This window comes from Anopheles darlingi, chromosome 2 (assembly GCF_943734745.1).
Source record: "Anopheles darlingi chromosome 2, idAnoDarlMG_H_01, whole genome shotgun sequence".
Classification (NCBI taxonomy): domain Eukaryota; kingdom Metazoa; phylum Arthropoda; class Insecta; order Diptera; family Culicidae; genus Anopheles; species Anopheles darlingi.
The window spans coordinates 3,482,501-3,505,000 of NC_064874.1; the positions used below are offsets into that span (position 1 = coordinate 3,482,501).

Sequence of the window (22,500 nt, forward strand, 5' to 3'; positions counted from 1 at the left end):
GCGGCCAGGAATCAGCTCCTCCTCCTCGTGCGCCACCTTAATCGCGTTCTCGCGAATGGTTTATTGTGTTTTATTGTGCTGCGGCTGCTGCTGTTGATGCTGCTACTGATGCCGTTGTTCTTAAAATATGGCCAGAGAACCACAGTAGCAGCAGTTTATTTTCGGGATCGCAAAATGAAACACTCAAAATAAAATAAACGAAATCCGTGCCCCCTTCCCCGTTCGAGCCGTTGGAGCCCTCATCAACCCTTAACCTCTTCTCTCTCTCTCTCTCTGTCTCCCATCCACCACAATATCGGCAATGAGGCCGATGATCGGCATCAGGCGAGGATCGAGGAATGATAATAAAATTTAATTTTGAAACACCACGCAGGCAAGTCCCCAACCAATTGTGTTGTGTTGTGTGGCGCACACACACACATACACCACGATCTCGTCTCCTTGTCGCGCGCGGTGATGACGAGTGACAATTTTCGATCACATTTTTACACCCGATTAGCGTGCCTTCGGCGACGACGATGCTTCCGCCTCGACGAAAGTTATTATTTTCGTCGTCGTCGTCGTCGTCGTCGATGACGTCATCAGAAGCAGCCTTTTCTTCGACACACACCAGGAAGAAGAAGAGGATCGCAAAGCAGTGGCCATAACAATAGAGGCCGTGGGTGGTCAATATCATCATCCCCCTCGGGAGGAGTTTATGATCGACGACAGTAGTCGTCCAGCGATCATCGAATTCCACTCCGAGAGAGTGTGTGTCGCGAGAGCACAGAAGCACACTCGATGATGATGACGACAAATAAACAAACAAAGCTAAACACCTAAATCGGCGTCTTCGACAGTTTTTTTTGTTTTGCTCCCTCGTTTCCTCCCCTTTTGCCCCCGGGGGTGCGCGCATGATTAGAGGCCCCCGAGAGAGAGAGAATCGACTCGACGAGATCGTGTTACAAAATAATGAGCCCATTCCATTCCAGCGCTCGGCTCGGTGCCCGGTTCGAGTCGTTTACCAACCACGAACGGTGCAAGAAGTTCATTTATTATATATTGATTAATTTGCACAACGATGGCGGTAATTAATATGAGTATCTCGTGAGGGTGTCTGTGCCCCCGTGTGTGTGTGTGTCTGGGGTGGTGGGCTGCGTCACTTTTGTTTTTGTTTTTCCTGTTTTTTTTTCGTGTGCGTCTCGATTCGCTTCTCAGAAGCGGTCAGAGGACGACGACGAAGACGATGCGCGGTTAAGAGCCGCACTACCGTTAGGAAAATTAGCGTCAGGCTTGGGGCCAGCATGGCGAGGGGCTTGGGAGGCAGTAAAAGATGCAGAAGAGGAAGAAGCAGAAGCTCCGAGTTGCCCTCTCCGTTCACTCCGACGACAGCTGTTGAGGAGCGCGCGCGTTAGGAGCGAGGAGGGCAATTTAGCAGAACTGACGAACGCGCACCCGTGTGTGTGTGTGTGCGTGCGTGTGTGTGTTAAAAATGTAAATTCCGTTCCGTTCCGTACTGTGGCGTTCGCTGCTGGCCCCGGTACTATGCTAATGAAGCCCACCACCGCCGCCGCGAGTTCTCACGCGTTAATGAGGGATGATCAAGGGATTGCCCCGAGAGAGGCAGAGAGAGAACATCATTTGTTGATGGATTTCATGATCGGTAGCGATCGGTCGGGGCGGGGTCTGTGGGGAGGATCAGGGAATAGCATTATGCTGTTACTCCGCATGCTGCTGAGCCACACGCCTCGTGCCAAGCCGCGGTCGTGTCCCAAACAATTCTTTATCGTCTATCACTTCCTGCTTCCTGTCAAAAGGGAGTGATAAAACAAGGATGACGGCGCGACCGATAGTCGGTTGGTCGGTATGTGCTAAGCAACAGTCAACGGACGTTCGAAGCGCGACATTCTCGATAACCGGACCACCGGACCACCGGACTGGACCGATGAACGGCAAATACTCAACGCACTTATCGGGTGTTATTCGAACATTCTCGCTCTTTAGCTCAACGTCAACCCTTCTCCTCTCGCTGTGTATGTGTGTTTCAACTTCCGAATATGTTGTTCCGCTGCACATTATCACACATCTCTCCCTCTCATTCGAGGGTCTTCGAGGGCTTCATAGCTATCTCGAAACTCCCAGAAAACAACGGCCACCATCATCGTGTCCAGAAATAAATCACTTAAGGAATCCGCTATTTGCACTATCGTGGCCTGAGGCTTTGAACTTTGTTTCACTTTGTTCCGGCGCCGAAGGCACGCTAGAAGGAAGGCTCCTCGCACACGACGACGACGACGACGGTGGCGGCGGGTTTAGTTGGTTTTATCACCACCCGCACAACGGTTCTCAAGTCATTGTTCTTTGCGATCGTTTCGGTTGCTTCATTTCCCAAAAAAAAAAACTGTTCCCCTCCACACAAACACAGACAGAGAGGCTCAGACAGCCCAACCAGACAGCCCGGCCCAGAGAGCGATCCGGAGTCTACTGCTGCGCACGCCATCATCATCATCATCAGCGCCATCGCCGCTGCCGTCATTGGTCGTCATCGTCATCTGGGCGCTGAATTTATTAACCAATAATTAAAAATTCTCGAAAGCTCTCTGGCGGCTTAATTAAAGTCATTGTTCCAGATATTAATCAGACATTTCGAACCCCCCCCTCACTTCACTCCTTCACCCCACGCACCCCTTCTACCCTTCGGTCCCTGACCGGCGTAACGGGGATGATGATGACGACCAGAGTCAGCCAGCGAGTGAGCGAGTGTATTGGTGGCACGCATTGGTCCAGTCCAATGACACCGTAAGTGTGTCGTAATTTGCTAAATTTATTTAAAAGCCTTCCCCCGTGCTTTTATATGTAGCATTTTTTGGGCGTCAGGGAGGTGGGTGTTTGTATGCTGGATCTCCACCCCCAAATATAAAGGAAAACACAGCATCAGGAACCTACATTAGCCGCTAGGTGGTGGTGGTATTGCTGATTGTGGCCGCTTATGCGCGAATTAATTCATTATCTATTGTTTCGATTCAGTCATTTTCCTCTCAAACCACTCGAGTTTGTGGCTTTTCTTTTATGTTTCCTCACCACCTACTGGGCGCCTGAGCGCCCAAATGTTTTGTCATAAATCATTGCACATACAGCCAGAGAGAGAAGTTTATGCATGCCACAAAGTAGATCTCATCCGTTTCGCGACGGTTTCGAGCCCGAGAGACGTTTTATTATTACTCTCCCCGGTCTCGCTTGGTGTGGCCATTATCTTCTACTACTACTGGCGGAGCCACAAAGGACGCTCGCGGAAATCGGTCAACTCCCTGGGACCCCGGGTGTGAAAAACCGATTAAATTGTACAACACAAAAACGTTGGCGCACCACTGGCCGGCCGGCTCGGTTTGCTCGAGTGAGTAGCATACTCTTGGCGTTTCTGCTCGTCGCGGGCGATGGATGATGATCATGCGTTACGCGTGTCGCGCGCGCACACACTCTTGTCACGAGCGATTAGAAGCGAATGCAATTAGATGTGCATCTCGGAGTTCGGGTCGGGATTTGTCACGCGGGGCGCGACGCGTCTCTGTGAAACGGTGCCGCCATCATGCTCGTGTGCACGACCGACAATTAGCTGGAAAATGGAACTTCACACCCTTGCGCATGAGTTGTTCTGTGGACCACAAAAAGGACCGCAACGCCTGAGCGAACATGAAATGTAAGCCCCTCCTTTGACATGCTATTGTGCACGGATGACACACACACACACACACACACACCGCGGTGTGGCCAAAGGCTTTGAATGATCTTCGATCTTCTTTCTCTCCTCTCCTCTGTCCGTTTGCCTTTTTAAGAGCATAATTTCAATAATATTTATTCTGACAGTAACGAGGTGAAAATATACATTCTAATAATAACGAACTCCGAATCCCGGACTCGGTTTCGCGGACGCGGTTTGTTGTAGCCAGAAGCAGCCAGAAAGATCGTCATCGAGCAAGGCCAGTGATTTGCAGCAGCAGCAGCAGCAGCAGCAGCAGCAAGCGGCAGTAAGCTTCAGCATTCCACACGAGCAACCATAACTCCCCCCCAGCGGTAGCACTGTCCGGGTCTGTGGTCTGTGTAACCGACACACCGACTTGGCGTGCCCGCCATTATGCGTTCCGGTCGATTTGACCCCACCCGCTGCCCGCTCGACAGACAGACACACTCGTCGCCGTCGCCGTCGTCGTCGTCGTCATAAAAAGCACCCAACAGACTCCGACTCTCCGCCTCGGAGATTGTGGAGAGACCGAACGGGCGCCGGCGCGATCCGTTCGAGCATTAGCGATGACGACGACGACGATGATCGAGACGATCGAGCGCGAAACAACCAACACGTGTTTTGCAGTAAGGCGATCCTCGCCAGGGGGTGGGGGATTAGGGTGGACGAACACATAAAATTCGTCAGCGAAGCTTCTGCTTCCGGAAATAAAGGAACCACCAGAACGCGTCTCGCGAAAGGATCGTACGAACGCGAAGTTTGTTTACTCCCACCGGAGACCTTCGGGGAGGGTTCTATTCTTTTCCCTTTCTCATTCTCTCTCTCTCTGTCTATCAAAGGACCACCTTGGTTGTCGTGGGTTTCTGATTTCATTCCCGCCCGGCCGGTTCCGAGAAGGGATCATAAAATGAAAGTATTTGTGCACACAGACCATAGGAATGCCACGACGACTAGAGCCCCCCCAGACAAGTGATCGAATTGTGAGGTCGTCCGGCGACAACCCAGACACCAGGGGTGACCGCATTTAATTAGCAGCAAGTGAAATGTGTGTCTGTGCTGCTGGCTGTCGTTTCGAAAATCGAATCTCGCTCGAACTGTTCGCGTCAGCATCAGCGCGACACCCGCGATCGTCGATCGTTCGTTCGTTCGTTCGTTGTTTTGCGAGCGAGTAGAGGTCTGACGACGACGCCGCATTATTTATGAGCCTCAGCCTCGCAGTCACAGTCGGTGACATTAGAACACCGAACACCGAACCTCGAACCAACGACCATTTTCACACCCAGCTCGCAAACGATCGCTCGGAGCAGCAGCAGCAGCAGCAGCTGGTGTTGGATTGGTGATGGAATTCAAATGAAAAGTAATTAACTTGTCGATTGGTTCTAATTGCTTTTAATCATAACTCGGCGCGAGGCAATCGGCGCTGCTGCTGCGCCTGTCTACAGATCGCACACTCGGGGTTGTTGCGGTTTTGCATTTCACGGCGCGATGGCGGCGACGGCGACGATTATGACGCCATGGAGGACGCTTGCACCGCCATTTGACCAAAAACTCGCTCGTTCGCTCGCAGGTCCATAATAAATCGGCAATTTTCCATCATAAAGCAAATCGTGATCTCTCTCGGATCGTGGGGAGAGCGGATCGCGGCGTGCGTGGAGTAATCCAATTATCCCCTCAGGATATCGACAGCCGACGACCCACAAGAAAGACGAAAGGAGAGGCGCTGATTGCCGCGCAGCGCCGCGCGATGCCTCAAGACCGAAGACACCGGGGTGAAGTGGAACAGTGGTTGGTCGTCGCCGCGCCCTTTTCCGCGCTTTAATCGATCTCCGCGGCGGCGATGGCGACCGCGGCGACCGCGGCGACCGCGGCAGAGTCGACGAATGATCGACGGAATGCGCGCATCTCAAGTACAAAGCGAAGCGATTGGCAGCTACAAATGACCGTCTATTTATTTTATTCCACCGGGGCCCACGGGTCGCTGCTGCATGGCACCGGCAGACCGGCGGACCGGCAGATCGGTGAGGTCCTTGGCGGACCCCCGGGCGATATCCATCATCTTTGATCGTCATAGCCCATCGCCTCTGCGTCTCAACCTCATTCCTCTTTCGGGCTGTCCATCATCATCACCATCAGCATCAGCAGCATCGGGATCCGTCGATCGAGCGGGCAGGTTATGAGGCCCAGACCTCCTTCTCCTCCTCCACCTCCACCTACTCCTCCACATGATGTGTGGTGATCGAAGAGGCTTCAATCGATGTGCTTGGTGGGTTGGCGGAGTGATTTCGGGCGGGACGACTGCATCTCCGGCTCCGAAACGCCGGAAAACGAGAATTCGTCCAGCGGCGATCGACCGGCGAGTCGAAGTACGTCCCCGCCGCAGCAATGGCCGCCGCCGCCGATGGTGGTGGTGGTGGCGAAACGTGTTATTAAAATCGTATCAATTTCAATAATAAATAATGATGATTACCGATACATTTCCCCCGCAACTGAGAACCCGATGGAGAGCCACGATGGGCCCATGGACCGTGTGTCGATGCCGTTCAGCACCATCTTTCCCTACCCCCTACCCCCGACCCCCTGCTGCTGCTGCTGCTGATGGCCGGAACCGATGGCCAGATCTGCGATGCTGCGCTTGTCTTTTGCGCGAAACCACGAAACAGGGATGCAGATAATGATGATGATTCCATGTGTGTCTCTGTGTGCGTGTGTATGCAATTCCACTGTCGGTGTATGTGTGGGGGAGTGTCCTCCCATTTTGCATTCCCTCTCGCTACCCTCCCCCCTCTCGCCCCTTCTGCGGGACACAATCTTATCAGATTTTCCTTTTGACGCTGGCCACCCCTGGCCCATTGCAGCAAATCGGGAGATCGCGCGGTGTGATTATTTGCACACGCGCGCCCCCTGTACGTGTGTGTGTGTGAGAGTTGGAAAAGGGCCAGGAACACCAGGAATGGGGCGAACCTTCGAGCGAACCGCGCATTAACAATCGGCCAGAAGGCATCAAAACCATATCTTTTGAAACAAATGTCGATAGATTAATCAATTTATGTGGTTTCCCTCTGTCTGCCTGCCCGGCCTGCCCGTCGTCTGTTCTGGTATGATACCCCGAGGTCCCCGAGGATAATCAGAGAAAGGCCCCGCAAGAGAAGGGTGTTGCGGCCGTGCGGACCCCTCCTCTTTCCTCTTCGTCGTCGTCGTTGTTGTTTTTGCCGCCGTTTTCCTTCCTCTTTTTTCCCGTTTCTTCCTTAGTTTTTTTTTCTCATCCGTATTTTCATTCATTCGTTGTTTTGTTCTCGTTCTGGACGTTCCCTTTGATAAAGTGAGGCCACCACCATCACACCAGCATATCTAGCAGGGCCGACATGGAGGGCTTTAAGGAGAACCACTTGGCACACTGCAGCTCAAGCGTGCAGCACGGGACAACGGGGCGAACGGGGTGGAAGTGAGGCCACATCGAGTAAAGAGTTGAACCCACATGGAATTATGTTTCGCAAACATCATCCAGTCCAGGGCCAGGGCCATCATGTCAACGCATGAATCTATATATCGATGACCAATGAAGGCGACGGCGGCGACGGCAGCAGCGACTGCAGTACTTGAATTGCAATTTTACGAAGAAACGAAGGTCGTTTCGGTATAGGAGAAGCTGACGACGACGACGACGACGACGACGACGACGATGAGGGTGCCGGCTAACGAGAATTTGATTATTTATTAATGACAAACCGAGCGTTTGAAGTGATTTGTCGATTTTCCACCAGCAAAGGGAGGGAATTGGAGAGGCAAGGGGAGAGAGGGAATTGGATTTTTAATAGAACATTGGCGTGGCGCCGGACACCGATGTCCGATCGAACCAAAACCGTTTCATATCGGAGATCTGTCAATCGATCCTCCGGGGGCTTGCCGGGGGAGAAAAAATGCCCAAAATCGTGACGATGATGATGATGATGGCCAAAGAACGAACCATCAATTGCCACACACACATGCACGATTCGGTTGGTCTATTAACTATAATTAGAATTTCCGGTGCCGAATGCTCTGTGGGGTCATCTCGTTCGTCCTCAAAGCATTCAATTCGAACATCATTAACCGAGAACCAAACACTGGAACTGGAGGAGAGTCCCAATAGTGTTGCAACCACCTATTGCTGTGTTCCGTATTTAAAAGGGAAATGGGACACAAAAATCTGAAACACAGAACCGAATTCGGAGTCCCCGAAAACTGCATTCCGATAGTGTGCCCGGTAGCCTCCATTAGATGTGGTGCTGCCGGTGCTGGTGGTTGTGTTCTCAAGCATAAATTAAGCACACGCAACCGTTCCCATGCTGCTGCTATAGGGCATATCAGCAGCTGGTCTGGCCTGGCGCGGTCGGTCGGTCGGTCCCTTCAACTACTGCACGTGCGTATGTGTGCGTCCCCCCCGCCGTTTGCCACTTTTGGTCGTTTTCTTCCAGCAGCCCTTGGTTTTTTTTTTGGTTCCGTTCGTTGTTGGTTGGTTTCTGAAGTTCCGGATGAACGAACTCATGAAACTATGCTGCGTAAACAAACACATGTTATAGATAACAGAGAGATGAAGAAATGAAATAGATAGAACATCGCTCTCTCTCTCTCTCTCCCTCTCCTTCTCTCTCTGATGATGTGTTTGGTTTGGCAAAAACAAGAATAATTTAATGAAAACGGGCCACACGACGACGACGACCACAAATAGTTGGGCGACGACCACGGCGCGGCCGTCGCGCAACTACCGACGGTCTTTGGGCGTTCCATATCGTGACCAGCAAACGAGCAGCATTCCAGCAAGAACACTGTTTGCGCCGTTCAATGGTTGTGTTAGTTATCAATGGGTTCATTTTAGGTAACATTTTTTGGGTAATTCAATGTTTAGCCCAAAGAATGCTTAAATGGCACAACTGGATTTATAAATGATAACATTTTGATAGCAAGGATAGGAGCGCCATCGCAACATAAACATTAATTTGTCAATCGGTGTCAAGGTGCTACCCGATGATGATGGGGAGTGTAGGTTAGAGGAGAAGCAAGGGAGTCGGAAGAACACGCAACAAATATGCCTCCACTGGTCGAGCGACCGACCGGCCGGCCGGCAAAAGGAAGGAACTCACACCACCGGAAGTGGAAGAGGAAACCAAACCCGGGAGGAAGGGCCGCGCGTACACACACTTCACCCCAAAAGTGTAAACACTTTAAATCCAACGCCAACAACAGGCCGGTCTCTTCCGAACTTCCGACTTTCGGTACCAACACCATCACAGGCATCAACAGCATCAACGGCAAGTAGTCAACCTATTCACCACCAGCCAGCCAGCATCATCATCATCATCATCTTCAGTGTCTTCGTTGGTAGCATCACCACCAACACCACCACCACCACCACCAGCATCATCAGCATGTTGTCGGTGTGTCTATTCCACAATCCGGGCTTTGCGGCATTACGACGACGCGTCGCCGTCGCCGTCGTCATCATCCCCCCACCCCACCCTGTTCCGCCCTAACCGAAGTTGAACAGTTTCGGTTAACAATCGGCGAGGGTGTTGGTGGTGGCGGCGGTGGCGAGGGTGGTCCCAGTATTCCTCGACCACCACCAATTTCACCCCTCCTCCACCGGGTTGCGAAAAGGGGTTCGTGTACAACAACCAGCCGCCAGACCGACCGGAAGGCCCGAGTTCTTCTTCTTAGTCCGTTAGACCATTTTTGGGGGGCCCAGTCCAGGATGCCGCGCGGTCAAGGGCAAAAGGATTGTAAAGAAGACGAAGAAGAACAAGAAGAAGAAGAAGCAGCTGGTGTTGGTGGTGGTGACACAGCAGCCGCGCCACTCCACGCCACACCAAATTATCAATTTTAAATGAGAATCTCCTCGGCAACATTAAAGCCGCATAACTCGCGCGAGGTCAACGGCGACGTATCATCAACGGTACTTGGGCAGAGTGTTGGTCTTTAAAGGGGATAGTGTCACCCGTGGGGTTGCGCACTTACCTGTTGCCAAAACTGGGCCAGCAGATAGATGCGCTCCTTTTTGAACAACCAATCCATAGGCTGCACCGCAGGGAGGTCCATATCACTGCCTCCCGTGCTCTGCGGAATGGTCGGCTGCATTCGGTGGCCAGAAGGACGGCTGGCAGGGAACGGGCGCGGGATGCAGAACCTCCTCCCACCGGATTGAAGCTTTCGCCCCGCTGCCTACTGCGTTCTTGCGCTGACCAAAAAAAGGGAAGAGGGCCCGAGGCCCGTGGCTATCTTTTGCACGGTGTAATCTTATCGCCAGTTCGTCGGCCTCGTCCTCGACACACACTCACGCACACGGACACACGCACACACCGACACGCACTGTTCTCACGCACTTGTTTGACCTGCCTTTGGTTTGGCTTTCTTGGTTTTCGTCACACTGTGTCACATGGTTTTTTCTTTCTTCGTAAACTAAACATTACTGCATCCGATTTGGGGAGGCTGCAGGACACAAGCACCTGTTGGAGGATCTCAAACACACGTACACACGCACGCACAAACACGCACACTGTTCACACGACCAGATTACACGGTCACGGCTGGTAACGCGAAAAGGATTCGAGATATTACAACACGGACGTTTTGGGTTTCCTGCTTCAATGCTCGCTTCTTCGGGCGCGCGCACGACACTAACTAACTCACGACGTCACTTGACAACTGACAACACCCGTTGGAACCGTTTCTTAGGCGAGCGTTACTGCGATGCTCTTTCTTTTTTCCTCTGTGTACTCTGAATGCACTACTGAATGAGGTGGAGGGAAATTGGGAATTAATTTGAGAAAAGGCAGAATTTTAAACTCTACGCAAACAACTAAGTAGGCCGCGAAACCGAACAACCGGCCACAAACGGGCATCGAAAATTCGATTAATTGGGATTTTATTGCCGATTCCCGATGAGGAACGCCCCGGGTGCATTCGGTGCATCGCATAAACTGCACCGGTCGGCGATCCGTGCATGCAGATTTACAGCCAACTAATGCAGGCTTTCGCATATAATCGAGTTGCCGGTTTTTGGCACGGCTGGATGCAGGGGCCCGGCTCCAAGCGCACCGTTTCTATTGCACCCCTTTGTCGGTTTACAACCCCCACAACCCATCGGGCAGGCAGGTTTTTGCTTTCTTTCGATCGATTTTTATGACTTAACGATCGGCTGCCCGGCGTCTGCCCGCGAAAACCCCGCGATCAGCAATCACGGGGCGGATGGATCTCTCTGTGTGTTTTGATCTGTGCGATTCCGCGGACCCCAAAACAAAAGGCTTTGGGGCTTTGGGTCCGAACCAAAAATAAAAAAAACGGTTAATAAAACAACAGCAACAGCAACAACAACAACAACGATGACGATGAGGTTTGAGGTGTCATAAACCGATCGGAGCGAATGTTTCGGTTTTGTTTGATACTTTTATGGTCACAACCCGGGCCTGCTCCCAGCTGTTCATCACTATAAACTGGGCATCCACCCCCCCCCCCCCCCCCGGGGGGAGAGAGATTAACATGTCTTCAATTGTTGGTATCGGCTGTTTTATCCCGAAAGAACGAAAGAATGCAGCTGCCTTTTTGCGTTCTTTCCGCGTTCTGGAATATCACTTCAGTGGCCACCGCAGATTGAGATTCGCATTTGAGTCAGATGTTTAATATGAATGCATGTGTATGTATGTAGGTATGTGTGTATGTATGTGTATGGTTGCAGTGTGTATCGGTATGTAAGGTGCACGGGATGAGGGCGAATTCCGGTACACGGGAGCAGCCACATCAGGTCGACGACGAGTTTCAGTTGGTTGGTCGTTTGGTTTTGAGGTCACAACACAGCAGCAGCAGCAGCTGCTGCTTCTGCCGGCACACGACAGCACGAAGATCGTAGCACACAACGTAAAGGATCATCATCACACACAAGCCCGGGCACACACACACACGCACGCACAAGCACTACAACTACAATACTCGAGGTGATGATCATCAGCAACCGATGATGATCGATGATCAAAACAACCAAAAGCAAGAGCAACAACAACAATAACAACGTAGAAACTAAAAAAAAACGCTACGCAAAACAACAACAACAACAACAGAAAGAAACGGGAAAATCCTTCGAAATCCACCACCACCGGCAGTAGCAGCACCAGCAGCACCTCACATGCGGACCAAAAACCGGAGCAGCAGCTGCATTCACGCACGCACGCGGTCGTCGTCGTCGTCGTCGTCGTTAACGGGCGGGTTTTTCAGCGGCGTCGAAACAACCCCCGTGCGCGGTCGATGTTTCCACGTTGATGCAGAGTGAGTGACTAAAATGGAGGCCTCAAAAATGGAGTAACTGCGGGCCTCAAAACGGAGTAACTAAAATTCATTTTAGCACAAACCCCCCATCCCGACCCACCCTCTCCATCGCACACACGGCAACCCTCCGACCGGGTACTCGGGGATGGCAACGAAAAAGACTATCGATTCGAGCAGTCGAGCAGATTGAGCGCACTCACCGAACGCTCACACAACCACATCGACACGCGTGGCGCGGGCGCGCGCCTGAGTGACCGTTCGGCGGCGGCCGTTCCCCTCAAAAAATGGAAACCTTTTTTTCCCCGCCACACACCCCAACACGACCGTACGGGTACAACCACGTACCCGACGGGTACGGGTTTTCCACGCGTTTTCCACGTTTTTCCGCGCTCGCGATCATCGCGCGTTTTTTTTTATGAACCCGAAAATCATCGGGAGCAATCGCTTCATCATATGTATTGGTTTGGATTGACACTTATACTAATAGAGTCCGATTAGCCACGCCTTTTCAATAGCCGATTTCATTGAGCAGCAGCAGCAGCAGCAGCGTGAAGACGAGGAGGTGCAGCACGAGGAGAGGAGCGGTTGTCGTCGTCCTTAACACTACCCCCATCCCTATACCACCAGCCCTGCTGCTGTCCACCACATATGCGGTTCGATATTACTTTCAACTTCCTTGCATCCCCTTGCACCCCCGGATCAACCCCCCATTTGGATCGATTTTTTTTTTGCTTCGCAAAGTCTCAGTTACACTCTGTGCTTTCGGTGTACGCTTTCGATGTTGCATATGTCACCAGCTCCACCACCCCTTACACTCCCCCCCCCCCCCCATGCACCACCTGAGGTTGGAGCAAATCGGTTTACCTCTCGGGGGTCCATTCGCGCGATGTCGATGCAACACACATGCACATGCACACGTATCTGCACATAAGCGATCCTTCCGTGAGAGAGAAAGAGAGTGAGAGCGAGTGAGAGAGACAGCGCGAAAGAGGGGTGTGATGATAACGGGGAGACTGATTGCGAAAGCCTTTTTGGTGCAATTTTTCCCAACTCGCCCCAAAGACACCGAACGTCGCGAGATGGCATCCTATGTACGGCCATCGCCACCGCCATCTCTCGTCGGTTCTTGCTTCCTCGTGGCTGAAAGATGGTGGTGGCCGAACGCCCGAAAAGAAAATTGGAGAAAAGCACTAAGAAGAAGAAGAAGAAGGAAAAAAGGATTCAGTAGAAGAAAGGAAAACTGCTGCACATCCATCTGCTAGGAGCAGTGCATCGTCGTTCGTGGTGCTGGGCGGCCACACACACACATACTGACACCTTCGATTGGAAGCTCCAACTGGGTGTGATAGAAGGTGGAGGGGGGATGGTGATGGAGCGGGTGATAAAAAATGAGAAAAAAAGAGTAAAGAGAGTGAGAGAGAGAAAAGGAATCCATCCTCACGATGCCACTCTGGCGAACCGGAAGGAAGGATAAATCGTGGCCACGGAGTGGAGAGACGAGAGAGCAAGAGCAAGAGAGAGAATGAGAGCGAGTGAGGGGAAACTTTAATATTTTACCGGATTCCTCGGAAATCAGAATTTATTTCACTCCTCACCCTCGGCTACCACCACCACTACCCTTCCACCAGCCAATGGATCAGCATCCGTGTCCGTTCCCGTGGTTCCCTGGAGTGAAGGCAGCGTGGCATCGAAGCGTCGAGGAGCTCTGCAGCAACACGAAGCAGCATAAGCATCAGCGTGAAATGCAATCGATATCCTTTGCTGCTGGCCGGCTTTGGCTGCTGGCTTCTGGGGAGGTATTACGTGAGATTCGGTCCTTTCAGTGCACGGCTGCTGCGAAAATGCATTACCAACACCACCACCAAGAGAAGGAGGATCAGGAGGTGGAGCGGGGTGCAAAAGCTTTTTTCATCATTTATTACTCGGAACCATTTCCGCGCGCGCGGAAGTTGGTTCAGCAGCCCAGGGATCAGAGCACACATACACAGACACACACACACACATACATACAAGCCGGTGGTGCACATCCTTGGGCTCGAATCTCTGACGAATTTGATTCCGGAAGCGGCACCGAAAAACAACAGCAACGCCAACGCCAAATGAAGAGAATAACAACATATCTTGGATGGCCACCGAAGAGGGCGGTAGTGCTGGTGGTAGTTATGCTGAGGCCATGGCCGGCACCCACCGTGGTCGGTGTATTAAGTTCAGATCATTTAAATTTGTATTAAATTCCAACGTAATTTGGATCTCGGGGGCTTTGAGTTTCGAGCTCGACTGCTTCGGACTTGCTGGCTGGATGCGCGCTTCTGGTGGTGCATATATTGCGTTGAAGCCACCTCACCACCACCCCCCCCTTGAAAAGCTCACTTAGCCAGAGGCCTCTTTCTGTTGACTCCTAGCGGTTGGCACGGAACATCCATTTTTGTTCGTTCGAAAGATCGCTCGGATCATCACCGTCGTCCAGCAGCAGCCTTCGATGCACATAAGGAAATGCATGCAAAAAGCGTTGCTAGGAAACGTTGTGCAAGTGACAGGTCAAGTCTATCGAGCGTTCTCGTCCTCATCCGCGGGGGTTGAAGGATTCTTTTGTGCACAAAAATGATAGACCATAACGGTGGACACCGGATTCCGTGCTAATCTCATGCACCTTTTGAGGCTGTTGCTGCCCCGTTTCGGACCACGCGGAAAAGTCAGCAGAAGCTAATATGATTTTTCTTTTCCCATCGATCCATTGTTACCCAGAGGTTACTACGACCGAATATCCTTTCTAGAAGGCTCTGCTGTTGCTACTGGCGCTGGTTGATTGCATTTTCCTCGGCCCTTAGATAAACACTGCGTCGTGCTCCGCTGTGCAGTAGTGTCCTTTCTAATCAAACCGAACCAGACACTGAACCGGGACCGGGAGTTTGATGAAGAGTGTGCATCGGTCATGCATTGTCGTTGCATTGCTCGCCCCAAAATCAAAAAAAAATCCATTTTCAGCAGCCACCATGCGGCCGGGGGGGAAGTTATGGCCAGGGTTAGAACATCACGAACCAACCATTCGCTCCCGCGGGTTCGAATTCCGGGTTCCGGGTGTTTGGAAACCATTTTTTAGCCAATTTTTAGCCACACAACACAACACCCGCTATCGCTTCCGCTATCTCTGCTCTGTCCTGTTTCTGGTCGACCGGTCGGTTGGTCGGTCGTGTTCTAAGCAAACAGACGGGGGGGTTAGACGGAGTGAGGACGTGGCGAGCGGTGGCAGGTTTCTGCACAAAACATTTGTTTCTGTTTGGTTTCGCGGCTGTTCATGTTTTGGGTACTGGAATCGCGCACGGAGGGTGTGCATGTGTGTGTGCGTGTGTGTGTGGCAAGGTAGAGTTTATTTTTATGTTTTGAAGGCACCAAAAATCAAGCAAAACGTTGGTATGGCGTGTGTTTCGCGTGGCGTGGCGTAAATAACAAGAAAAATGTCCGCTGAAAAGATGTCGCTCCTCGCATGTCGCCGCTTATGTGGGTGTGTGTGTGTGTGTGTGTGTGTGTGTGTGTGTGTGTGTGTGTGTGTGTGTGTGTGTGTGTGTGTGTGTGTGTGTGTGTGTGTGTGTGTGTGTGTGTGTGTGTGTGTGTGTGTGTGTGTGTGTGTGTGTGTGTGTGTGTGTGTGTGTGTGTGTGTGTGTGTGTGTGTGTGTGTGTGTGTGTGTGTGTGTGTGTGTGTGTGTGTGTGTGTGTGTGTGTGTGTGTGTGTGTGTGTGTGTGTGCAGGCATATGTGCACATTCAGAGCTTTCCATTCGCTCCAAATAAACCGAAAAGGAGGGGGCACGTACAAATAGTCTTATCCATCCCGGAGCAGAACTGCACCAATAACGCGCGACTCCGTGGAGTGTTCTGGTGATGATGGTGGTGGCTGCTTTTCCACAGGAAAAACGAACGAAACGAACGAAACGAGCGAACTGGAACACGTTATGCCTTGCAGCCGTGCATTTCGTTATTTACCCATCATCAGAATATTCCCATCAATTTTCTTTTAGCAATAAAAATGCAAAACCTCTTCTCGTCTCTTGCGATGCAATGAAAAGAGAAAAAAATTGAAGAATTCGACGCAAAAAGGACGACCGAGAAGGCACATTTAACAGAATTTCAAATTAAAACCCAATGCCATCGTGAACGGCAAGGGCCCGGCCTGGCCTGGCTTGGCCCGGTCTGGCCCGAGTCTGTCACCGAAGTAGAGAAAGATGAATGCTGGAGTGAACGAAAGGGAAAAAGATGAAAAAAGGATTCGTAAGCTTGCACCGGCAGCAGCAGCACCAGCTTGGAAGAGTTTTCTTTTCGTCGAGTTTTCCACCAGCACCAGCTGCAGCATCCGGAGCATCCTTTCGCAGTACTCGGTGTGTGTGTGTGTGTGTCGTGTCAAGCGGGAAAAATGTCTCATCTGCATGTCGGTGCAGAGAAAAAGAGAGAGAGAATGTGCGACAGAAGCGCATCAACATCAGACGCTCATCATTGGAGCCGCCACATATGCCGCTTTGCCCGCCCGGAAGTGCGGACCGGAAGGGAGGGCAGGCCACGGAGGACGGAGACACGGCCAAATGACGGCCGGATATCTTTGCCCGAACTACCAGCGACCAAAAGCGAGCAAAAGCGAGCACAAAATAATTATCAAACATCATCTATTTGCATCGTCCCATCCGCAGAGCCTGCTAGGACTGGAGCGCCAGGCGAGGCGCGAGGATGTATTGGTCCTTGCACCGTTCAAAGCTCACGTCGCATCGCAGGAGGCGATGCTGTCGCTGATGGCGACAACGACGATGATGACGACGACAACGACAACGGTGTGCGCGCGTTGCTCTCGAAGCTTTCTTTTTCTCGAAGGGCTTCGCAGCAGCAGCAGCAGCAGGACCATCAGCTCTCTGAAGCCCTGCAACAGAGACCGGGCTGTCGATGGCCGGGCCCCCCCTTTCTTGCGTCCTGTCACCGGCGGGCGGGCTGCTGCACTTCATCACGAAGTAGTTCACGTGGCATCGTCCTAATGTCCTCTGTTCGTTCGCTTTCTATGGATCCTATGGGTTCTGGCCTGGCGCTGCTGCTGTGGCTGCGGCTGCTGGTGGAGGTCTTCTCACGTGGTCTGCAAACGTTTTTCACGAATCGGCCCACCACCACCTCCGCTATCACCGCAGGATGGGCGCGATGTCAGCACGATGATGCATGGTGTCATTAGTTCAGTTTCGCTAGAATGTGCCGCGGTTCTGATGTTCTCGTTCTCGTCCTCGACGACGACGGTGACGTCGAGTGAAATTGACCGACCACACATACACACACACACGTACACACTCAGGCGCTACAGAGATAGATCCGGGAATGTGTGGCCGGAAGTCTAGTGTGAGTCTGGGAGGGATCCTCAAGCGCTGCTCCTTCTGCTGCTGCCTTCCTTCTGCCTTCCTTCACCTGGACGATTTTTCGTGGAAAAAATGGCTTTTCTTTCACCGAGCGCATCCCTGATTCTCCAGCAAGCTTTTTTGTCCCCCGGCTCTTGTGGCGCCTGCTGCACCCGGGGTGGGTTGCGATGTAAAATCGACTACGAGCGAAATAACGGCGGCACCCAACGGGAGTGATGCTGATGAACGAACGAACGAACGAACGAACGAACGAACACTGATGAGATGAGAAGTCGGTGCTACGCGGGCAGCTACAGCAGCGCGAAGAGAGCGAAAAACGTAGAAAGAAAATGGGAAAATTGGGATTTTTCATGTGCACCACCACCACAGGACACCACACACAGGACACATTCGGTGCGCCCAGCAGAATTGGGCAGAAGAAGTGGCATATTTTTCGTGAAGCGAAGGACAATACAGCATCCTGCAGGGCTCCACCATCCGTGTACTATGTGCTGTTGTGACATGAAGGAAACGGTGGAAAACGAATGACACTCGAATTGTGATTAAAATATGGCAAATTGCAATGATTCCGGTGCCGGGAAAATGCTCGGACGGATGATGAGTGACACACACACATACAACGCTCTGCTCTGCATGCTGCACTGCACTTCATGATGGCTGCTGGATTGACTTTCCGTTCTTTAAGACAGTTGTTTGGAAGCTTTAAGCTACGATAACCACTCGAGCATCGAGGAGCAGCTGTCGAGTCGTAGTCGTCGTAGTCGTCGTTTATCGGAGTTCATTTGCTGAACGAAAAGCTAATATTAGCTCGGTAGATGCATTTGATGAGGACATTCGGAGGAACGGCAACGCGCAGACAACGCGCGATACATTAATCCAAACATCCTGCGAGCACACACACACACACACACACCGGCCGCTTGGGGCCCTTCTCAATCGTCCACCAAACATCGTAGGTTAGTGCCTTTATCCGCTCCGCTCGGCATTGCATTTGCCGGAAGTGAAAACATCCGGAACCAACGCGTTCAAGGCGTTCAAGAAGATGCTCGCACTGCCGACAAACAGACAAAGGACTCTCCTTCTCTCAGCTCAGCTCTGCGTCTCCAGATTTCCCAAATCCAAACACATCTGCCTCGACTTCCGCTAACTCCCTCACACACACACGTGGCGCTGGGAAGTCAAAGTGCAGAATCTGTGACTGCAGCTTGCGCGGCACACACAGACACACATACACACACATACAGGCGGACAGACAGTGGTGCCGATTGTCCACCTTCCGGTCCACGCTCGCACACACAGTCACAGTAGTGCGCTGAAGGTGAGTTTTTGGGAAAAACAAACAAACTGTAGTACTACCTACCTTCCGTACCGTAATGTCCCTTCTTTTCCTCACCCGGGGACCGAACTGAACCGAGAAGGAGGGCAAAGCTGCTTCTTGCACCCCCCCCCCCCCCCCAACACACACACACACACACCACAGTCACAGTTGCTCTCGAAGAGCGGTGGAAATGCATTATGTATTTTATGAACGGCAGTCGGTCGGTTGGTCGGTTGGTCGGTTCGCCCTATCGAAGGGGTGCTACACCTCGCCTCGTACACCCCTCACCCCTCACCTCCCCCTTCTCCCCATCGATGCTATTTTGTAGCTACACACTGTCGAACAAAAAAGTGCATTTTCCTCTTCTTCGGCGTCGCATCGCCTCTCGCGCAAAGACGTCCGCGTCCGCCCGCTACAAACTTATGCTAATTTTAATTGGATCTCATTTCACACCGTAGTGTGAACCGCCACCCCCCACCCGCTGGCCGGCTTTACTATCTCACTCTCTTTCTCTCTCTTTCTCTTTCTTTGCTGTTGACTAATCCGTTGCGTTCCGTTGTTGGGGCGGCCAAGTGGTTATCTGCCGCTGCTGCTGCTGGTCATGGGTCTTCGGTTCGGTTATCTGCACCTAAGGCTTTGCTCTCTCTCCGCGCTGACTTAATGCGCTTCCCGGATTCAGTGTTTGTTTGTATCGTCGGTCGGTTGGTCGGTCGGAAGGGAGAAACCAAATGGCCCAAAACAGCCCACCACCCACCCACCGAATCGACGGCTGCGACGTCTATTTGCACCTTAAGTCGATGTTACCGTAGTGTTGACATACTTCATTTGATCAGCAATAAATTCCTGAAACCGGTGGCCCCCGCCGGCGAAAGAATGGAAACCGATTGATGGTTCGATTCGTGTGTGTGGATGTGGGTCACTGGGTTGGTTGTCAGATTGTCTTACTAGAATGCCGGAGACTCCAGGCGTCTCATCGGTGGCAAGAAGCAACCGAAAAGCCGTAGCAAAGAAGTGAACTGACGACTGTAAACGAACACGAAGTAAAACAAGGCTCCTACGATTACGACGGGAAATTAGGTATGACTCATAAAGCACGTAGTGTAGAGCACGCCAGCGCCAGCCAGTGTGCCTTCCGCCTGACAAACTAACGAGAACGGCCACAAAATGTTGCAATCAGATGTGATAGACGATAAGGGCTTTACGAAGAAAACGAAGAAGACGAAGTAGAAGACACTAAAAAAGAAGAAAACGAGAACAAGTGCGATGAGAAGGAGCCGGGTTTCTCTATCCAACAACAAGATCTCTAGCGCGGCCACTCCCGGTGCTGCTGATGGCACTCGATGAATAACTAATAACCGAGGCTCCTCCGCTTTCACACTCGGCTACGCACCACACACACACACATACACATACACAGCCGCCGAGACACGCCGACGTACATAAAGAACAAAAAGGCTAAAAATTAGTAAAAACTCGAATACATTTTAAACCCCTTGAGCTTGAGCTAAAGGGTGCGGCCGGCCATGAATTTATGGGGGGTTAGTAGAAGTAGAATAAGAAGAAGAAGAAGTGATTCGCGAAATCAGTGAGCTACAATCAGTAACGAACTGCCACCCAGCCACCCTCTCCACCGGTGCCGCTGCTGACGATGATGCTGGCTTGTGTGAGCTTCTTATAAATAAACAAAACGAAAATTAATCACAACAGAGTGGCCATGTTGGCCTCAACCCGGCCACAACGCGGCGTGGCGTGCGCGCGCGACTCTGAGGAGCGGTACTCCGACTAGGACCCGTGGAGCACGCGCCGTTCAGGCGGCCGGCTACACACAAAAATGCTCGATTTGATGCTTGGGATTTTCATTTTAATAATCACCTCCCTCCCTGGCACCCCCCTTTTTTGTGGTCACGTCAACATCATGCTCGCGGGCCAAATGTAGAGCCATTAAAAGTCGCCAAACCGAAACCGGGCGGCGATGGCGGCGGCCGGTCGGTTGGTGGACAGTAAACAATGGCAGGATTATCATTTCCCGATCGCGATCTTCTCTTGCGTTGAAAAGTGGCTGCTGTCCCCTCCACCCCGGGGCCACTTCCGCTCATAGCTCATTCCGTTGTTTGCAAATTCGGGGCGCGCGCGTGAAGGCGTCGACCACATGTTCGACCAGCGCGATGGGAAGTCAAGACAATCAATTCGAATTGAGGTCGAACCCGCGCTTTTAAGGTGTTGATGGATGACTCCGAAAACGAAGCGATTGCAATGGGGTGTCTGCGTGTGTTGTGAGAGTCGGCACAATACAAAAGGCAGGCCCAAAATGCTTCTCAGGACTGCACTTTGCATCAAGAGTTTTTTGTTTTGCGTTTTTTTGGTGCAAACAATAAGGTCATATGTTGATCAATCGCAACCAGCAGCAACGTTGCTGGCGCATGAATCGTTAACCTTTCGTCATCGGAGAGCTCAGGAATGTGTGTGTGTGTGCGTAGAATGCTTCAGGTGTATTTCATCGAAATGAACCAGAAACTGCTCCATTCTCTTCTCGAGTCACCGGCCATTAGATTCGCTCGTAAAACAACACGATCCTCAGACACATTAGAATCTGATGACCGTTCTAGTCGTCTCGTCTCGGCCACAAGTCATCACTAGTTCTCTCGGCTCTCTCTAGTTCATATTCATGGGGCCGGACAACATCACGTCTCCGTTCTGCGTGTTTCTGAGACCTCTAATGGTCTCTATTTTCGTCTTATCGCGTTACTTTCAGCCCATCGGAGGAGGAAGGGGACTCGACTCGGTGTGGTGGGCCTCCTCTGCACATTCCCGGCAACCACGGTTCATCGTACGCGGCGTGTCGGCGCATCGTTGACCTTTCCAAGGCAACCTATGGTACCTTTGGGGCCTTGGGAACGGACGTTTCGCGTTCGCGCCGCGCCTTAGAACAAGGACATCCCGCAGACGTGCCGCACCGAATTCGATACAAATCAAAACAATGTTGGCGAAAGGGGCCGCTCTGGATGCACAAATGCCAGTCGGTCGCGGGAATGTCGCGTAAAGGGCGCACCATTTCCGTGGATCCAGTCCGTTTGGCGTGCTATTTGCGTTCGCGGCACAGTTTCCCCGGAATTTGGGCCTCGGATCAGCTAATGTCGCGTCGCGTCGCATCGCGTGCACACATTTCTGGTGCACAATCGCGCTTCATTATCGCGCACTGAGACTCATTAAAATGGTGCGAAATGGATTCATGGTCTGTGTTCTGCAGCTGCTTGTTGCATGCATTCGATGTATTCGATGGCCGGCCGACCGGACCTGATCCTGAGTCAGCGATACTAGCACCACGGTGCGGTTGGTAATGGAAGCTTGTCGTTTGCTTCGCTCGCGCGCGCTCCACAATGGTCACTTGGATGATGTTCCCCGCAAGAAGGACTATACGGAGCGCGAGCGCACCGCACGAAAGTAGTAGTACTGCGCTCTCGGATCGGTCGGATCGTGACGGTCGGTCGTGAGGTCGGGCTCTAAAGGCGAAGGAGAAGTTCCGGTATTGCGCATGACCCGCCGAGACGCCGTTCCCGTTTAGTACACGGGCCAGCACGGGACGATTGGGAGTTTGCCAGCCATGAGAACGTGACAAATAGTGCCATCACCGAGGGGCGAAGGCGAAGGCTCACCACCGTTTCGGTCGCTCCTTCGCGATGACTGATTGAGAGCTAACCCGAGTCCGTGGGTCGTTGGTGCGAAAAGGATAGCAGGAGACCGAGCAGGAACTCGAGGATTCTGCTATCAGCGGGTTTTGCGACGAACCGACGAA

At 52.1% G+C, this 22,500-nt stretch overlaps 1 protein-coding gene across 2 annotated transcripts in view; it reads right to left on the reverse strand.

The window, feature by feature from the left end:
* The window catches only part of LOC125952115 (homeobox protein cut), a 158,272-nt gene extending 146,341 nt beyond the window's left edge, over nucleotides 1-11,931 (reverse strand). For both annotated transcript variants that reach the window (XM_049681392.1, XM_049681391.1), the window contains exons 1-2: nucleotides 11,866-11,931; nucleotides 9,710-10,481 (exon numbers count right to left, since the gene is read on the reverse strand). In XM_049681392.1, the coding sequence (XP_049537349.1) occupies nucleotides 9,710-9,829 (120 nt within the window). In that variant the 5' untranslated portion in view covers nucleotides 9,830-10,481; nucleotides 11,866-11,931. The remainder of the gene's footprint in view (nucleotides 1-9,709; nucleotides 10,482-11,865) is intronic.
* Between the last annotated feature and the right edge of the window lie 10,569 nt (nucleotides 11,932-22,500).